This window comes from Mercenaria mercenaria, chromosome 3 (genome assembly GCF_021730395.1).
Source record: "Mercenaria mercenaria strain notata chromosome 3, MADL_Memer_1, whole genome shotgun sequence".
NCBI lineage: Eukaryota > Metazoa > Mollusca > Bivalvia > Venerida > Veneridae > Mercenaria > Mercenaria mercenaria.
This window is the reverse complement of record NC_069363.1, coordinates 56,590,226-56,596,568: the sequence shown is the minus strand read 5'-3', so window position 1 is coordinate 56,596,568 and position 6,343 is coordinate 56,590,226. Positions and strand designations below refer to the sequence as shown.

The following is a 6,343-nucleotide window of genomic DNA, read 5'->3' as shown; positions in this document are numbered from 1 at the left end:
GGGTCATCTACTCTTCATGGCCAATCATCCTATTAAGTTTCAACATCCTGGATCAAGTGGTTCTCTAGTTATTGATCGGAAATTGTTTTCAATGTTCAGGCCCCTGTGACCTTGACCTTTGACGGAGTAATCCCAAAATTAATAGGGGTCATCTACTCTTCATGGCCAATCATCCTATTAAGTTTCAGCATTCTGGGTCAAGTGGTTCTCTAGTTATTGATCGGAAATTGTTTTCAATGTTCAGGACCCTGTGACCTTGACCTTTGACGGAGTAATCCCAAAATTAATAGGGGTCATCTACTCTTCATGGCCAATCATCCTATTAAGTTTCAACATTCTGGGTCAAGTGGTTCTCTAGTTATTGATCGGAAATTGTTTTCAATGTTCAGGCCCCTGTGACCTTGACCTTTGACGGAGTAATCCCAAAATTAATAGGAGTCATCTACTCTTCATGGCCAATCATCCTATAAGTTTCAACATTCTGGGTCAAGTGGTTCTCTAGTTATTGATCGGAAATTGTTTTCAATGTTCAGGCCCTGTGACCTTGACCTTTGACGGAGTAACCCCAAAATTAATAGGGGTCATCTACTCTTCATGGCCAATCATCCTATTAAGTTTCAACATTCTGGGTCAAGTGGTTCTCTAGTTATTGATCGGAAATTGTTTTCAATGTTCAGGCCCCTATGACCTTGACCTTTGACGGAGTAATCCCAAAATTAATAGGAGTCATCTACTCTTCATGGCCAATCATCCTATTAAGTTCAACATTCTGGGTCAAGTGGTTCTCTAGTTATTGATCGGAAATTGTTTTCAATGTTCTGGCCCCTGTGACCTTGACCTTTGACGGAGTAATCCCAAAATTAATAGGGGTCATCTACTCTTCATGGCCAATCATCCTATTAAGTTTCAACATTCTGGATCAAGTGGTTCTCTAGTTATTGATCGGAAATTGTTTTCAATGTTCAGGCCCCTGTGACCTTGACCTTTGACGGAGTAATCCCAAAATTAATAGGGGTCATCTACTCTTCATGGCCAATCATCCTATTAAGTTTCAACATTCTGGGTCAAGTGGTTCTCTAGTTACTGATCGGAAATTGTTTTCAATGTTCAGGCCCCTGTGACCTTGACCTTTGACGGAGTAATCCCAAAATTAATAGGGGTCATCTACTCTTCATGGCCAATCATCCTATTGAGTTTCAACATTCTGGGTCAAGTGGTTCCCTAGATATTGATCGGAAATTGTTTTCAATGTTCAGGCCCCGAGGACCTTAACCTTTGACAGAGTGACCACAAAAACAATACTAGCAGCCCTACAACCCTATGAAGGTTGAAGGTTCTAGGTCAAATGGTTCTCCAGTTATTGCTCGGAAATGAAGTGTGACGTACGGACGGACGGACGGACGGAAGGACCGGACGGACGGTCAGGGCAAAAACAATATGTCTCCCCCAGAGGTGGGGGGAGACATAATTATACTTTCTTTACAGTATTAGATCATGTATACATACATATAGAGAGAGCAATCATCAATTTGCAACGTCATAATTTTTTTAATTGGTAAATAAATTATGCACTAAAATATGTGCATTGTTTTTGAGCTTTTTCTATGATCTGGCCTTATTTAGTTGCAATCAGAAGCTAAACCAGAGGGACTCTCTACATACAGTGATACAATTATATTTTATAGAATGATCTAAAGCTAAATTACTTTTCTCTTCCCGGCGCCTGTCTCTTCTCTCGAAAAATCTTTGTATGAAGTTCGACGCCTTTCCAACTGCTTTCTTTGATCCTCCTGGAAAATTTCATCAAAAGATTGTAGTATTATTATATTTACTTTAACTTACTCCCTTTTTTGGAAAGAAACAGAATCTCGCTCTTTCAGATTAACATTTTTTATTCTAATATGGAATGAACAGTACAGTAAAACAGAGAGATAAAGGAAGTGATAAAGCAGCATAATGAGTATTAATAGATTCAATATTTCTTATTCGTACAGTATAGATGTAGATAAACTTCAAAAATGTTTAAACGTTAGTTTGTTACATGTATCATTATTTTTTTACTGAAAAGCAGCTGCTAATGCACCTGTCAATATTTTGCCCGCCCAAGGGGGCGGCGGGCTGACCCAGGGGAATTTGACATTTCAAAAAAATTGTTGTCTAAATCCCCACCCTAGAGACAACCTTTTTTGTCTAAATCCCACTCTAGAGCCTTGTTGGTACATCAAATGTTTGTCTAATTCCCGCCTGTCGGGAATGGCCTTCTGTCTAAAGTCCCGTGTATGCCCGCCGCTCCCCCGGGTGGGCAAAATAATGACAGGTGCATAAGTCCTTTATTAAGACTTACAAAAATATCTGTACCTTAAAAAATGTTTAAAGAAATATTAAAAATAAGGCTTTACCTTGAGCTCTCTTTTCATTTTCCAGTTCATCAATTTTTTCTTGAACAGCATCAACTTTTTCTGCAACATCATGTACCTCTTCTTTTACGTTGTCCACCTTCTCTTTGACTGCATGGACGTCTTCTTTTACGTTGTCCACCTTCTCTTTGACTGCATGAACGTCTTCTTTTACGTTGTCCACCTTCTCTTTGACTGCATGAACGTCTTCTTTTACGTTGCCAACCTCGTGTTTTACTTCTTGTACGTCTTTCTTTACAAGTTGCACTTCACTTTCTAATCCTTTCTCAAATTTTCGCCACTTCTTAATTTCCCCATCAATTCTTTTTTCAGCCTCTTCATCCAGAGGACTATTTTTGTATGCATTAAATTGTTGTTGTAGATTTTGAACAGGATTTTGAACGCATGTATTCAGTCGATTGAGTACCTACAGTAAGATAAGAATCAGATGCATTCCTTTACAAAATTTTGACATGACATTAATTGCTAAACGGTTGGCGTGATATTCCACATGCTGAATCGCATAGTTTAACAACTTATTTGTACGATTTAAATACGTTTGACAAAATAATGTGTCGTACCTATGATTCTGACACGATCCGCTGCAATTGCTATATAAATTCAGCGGTGACGTCATACATGTTTGACATAAAGTACTGTAAGACGTCATAATGATGTGAGGTCAAATTAAAGTTAATTGTAACTCGTAACACAGGGTCAACTCGCCTAATTTGATGATTATGTTTATAATAAGTTTGCGAGCTATTAGATTACTTATTTATAAATACTTCTCAAAATTCTGATAAAAAAGAAACAAATATCTGATGATCTATACGTTCCACCACAGGGGGTAAATTCAATTGTAACAATACATGACCCGAATGACGTATTACGCTGAGAATGTAGTACTGTAAAATGCGAATTATTTGCGTTGTTAGAATCGAAATAATAAACATGTCCCAATAATATTATCAATTGATAAAACATGGGCAGTCGTTTGGATGCGAATAATTAAATCACTTGTGCTACGCACTCGTGATTTAATTATTAGATCTACGCATCTTAGCTCCTACCCATATTTTATTATCTACCTGATAAAATATAGGAACAGATTATTATTTCTTAAGTAACTAAGTTGTCTGTATTTTAGCTCATGCTTGAGAGTTAGTAAGTCGTGCGTATGCTTTAGTAGGCCTAACTCATATGAATATAATGAGTTACTAAGCCATACGTACTTTTTCATATTATTGTGTATAGGCCTACTTCATATTTTATTGAAATGTCTGTCTCATGGATGTTGAATACTCTTAAATTTAAAAGCTTGCATGTCAAAAGTGTAGCAGATGATGATTATTTACCGCATTAATTACGACACACTAATTGTATTTTGCAATCATTTCTTTTGACAGTTAAGCCTTTGCGCAGTTATTGTTGGCTTCAGTAATCGCGGCAAAAATTAAACCTTGGAGCATGACAACAGGAAGCAGCCGGTTTCATAGACTGAAGATAGCTGAAAAGTTATGCATTGTTTCCTCACATGTTGTTACATGAAAAAAAATCATTAATCCTGTAATTTAGATGCCTCGATTTTATTGAAAGTTAAAGAAAGAAGATCAAGCGATACATAATGATCGGAACGCGGGTCTTGAGAGTATTATGACGTCAATTTTGACGTCAAATTGCTGCATGACATCATATAAGGATGTACTAGCATTTGATTCAGGAAATTTGCCACACTGAAATAAGCTGCTTAGAATATTTCTTTTCAACAAACTTTATGCCGAAAATAATAACTGAATAATCAAAATATGGCTTATAATGTACTACCTTTCACAACAGATTGTACTTGTTGCAAATAGATAATCTCTCTAATATTTGGCGAACATTTGCCTTAGTCTGATGTAAGGTTGGGTTGGGGTCGATTATTTCAAAAATCTATTTAAGTTCATGTTTACTTCTGATACTTTTCTGACTGACAAATAATAATAATAAGGTACAATTTATACAAAATATTCAAGATAGCCATTTATGTTATTTAGGAAGTATAATTTAGATCTAATGCAGAAAAGAAATAAAATCATCAGAATGAAACCAGTTTTAAAAGCATGTCATTTCTTTCTGAATATATCTCTTAGATGTACAGTTACCCATGTATTCTTTCCATTTTGAAGCATTTTTATGTGTCATTCAAACAGCATGTTTTGTGGACTAAAAGCATTTTTTTCATTGTAAAATGTTGGAAGTGCATTTATGTCAACGTGTAAGATGGAAGAGATTTGTAAGTGACATTTATGCTTTCATCATACTGATAGAGCCATATGTTCATAGTAATCTGTAAGACCTGAAATCCTTATAACATCAAATAGGATATAGTCTATTTTATAAAGTATCTCCGTCTTTTTTTTTTACACTTGACGAGATAAAATCAACCACTTGAACTATAACTATAACGTTTGTATGCTAACTTTCTAAACTATGACACTTTTTTCTAATTTGAAGATCAAGGTGTTAAACTTTATGTACCAACAGAGCTTTCGTCTTTAAGATTTATGCCTAATGCCATGCATAATTTGCATAGCATTATGCGACATGAAGCATAAATTTTAAAACTACTATGAAAACTGTTAAAGGCGTTGCTTTGTTTCATTGAACAGCGAAAACAATACAGATCATCTGCTGACCATAGGCATTCACCCTATGAAGTTTGACTGCAACAGACTAAAACCTCCCTAGATATTGAACTGAAAAAGTGCAAAATTATCTGATGATTTAATTCACATATTTACATTTGTTAACGTAAAATCTTAGTATTACCTGCTCAATTTCCAACCATTTGTGCGTGAAGGTGTTCTGCGTGATACTAGTCGTAGAGGAAATGTGAGCTATCTAGAAGAAACAAAAATGTATAGATAATCTATAACTGTAAAATGAAGTTTTCATGTAACTTCACTAACAAACAAATTGAGATTCGTGTTTAATCAACATAATGTTAGATATTTGAGAATTGATGTAGGAAATTAATCTGAGTGATCTTCTATTTCACAGATTAAGAACTTTTCTTGCATTTGAAAGGTTATAATAGTCATACTCACTTCATTTCTGAACATTCTCAATCGGCATATATCTGCTTCTAGTGAAGTATCTCCTGCCTGTGGTATCGCATTCCAAGCAAAATGTTTATTTAAACCGCAACATTTCAGGTTCCGTAGCAAACATATAGACAGAGTGATATCAAAGTCAGCTGAAGTTGGGGACTGACCGCTCTGTGGATACAGCAAATCAAATTGTGTCCGGGTTATTGTTTTACTCGCCCTAAGACGATTTATTGTGGCCTTTTCGTTATGAAGAAGAATATTAAGTTGAACATTTGCGCTCTTCTCATCAAATATATTCCTAACGACTGTAGTCCCTCCATCTATAATCAATGTTTGGAGTCGGAAGAGGTAAACTCGATTTTGTGATACTTGTGCTGTCGCCATATTCAAAATCCTTCAAACTGACATCTCATCAAACGAAGGTATGTTGCACCAAACCTGTGGAAATAAGTTTAAGTAGTTTGACTAATTTACAAAAAGATATTTGCAAACTATTCTGTTCATACATTTATATTTGTAAGCTATTATGCTTATATACTATTACTTGAAAACTATTGTTTATACATTGCTAGTTGTAAGTTATTATGTTGATACAATAATATTTGCAAGGTATTGCGCTCGTATATGATATCTGTAAGCTATTATTCTCGTACCGCACATTGATATGTGCAAGCTATTATGCTCGTTCACTGATATGTGTAAGCTATCATTTTTGTATTGAACATTGATATTTGCAAGCTATTATGCTTATATACTATTACTTGACTATTGTTTATACATTGCTAGTTGTAAGTTACTATGTTGATACAATAATATTTGCAAGGTATTAAGCTCGTATATGATATCTGTAAG

At 35.3% G+C, this 6,343-nt stretch overlaps 1 protein-coding gene across 1 annotated transcript; it reads right to left on the bottom strand.

The window, feature by feature from the left end:
• Window positions 1-1,629: 1,629 nt before the first annotated feature.
• On the bottom strand, window positions 1,630-5,945 carry LOC123558011 (E3 ubiquitin-protein ligase DZIP3-like). The gene is made up of 4 exons (XM_053539717.1): window positions 5,489-5,945; window positions 5,211-5,282; window positions 2,400-2,823; window positions 1,630-1,790 (listed from the first exon to the last, which is right to left on the bottom strand). Exons 1-4 carry the CDS (start codon window positions 5,873-5,875, stop codon window positions 1,630-1,632), a joined length of 1,044 nt encoding a protein of 347 aa, XP_053395692.1. The 5' UTR covers window positions 5,876-5,945.
• Between the last annotated feature and the right edge of the window lie 398 nt (window positions 5,946-6,343).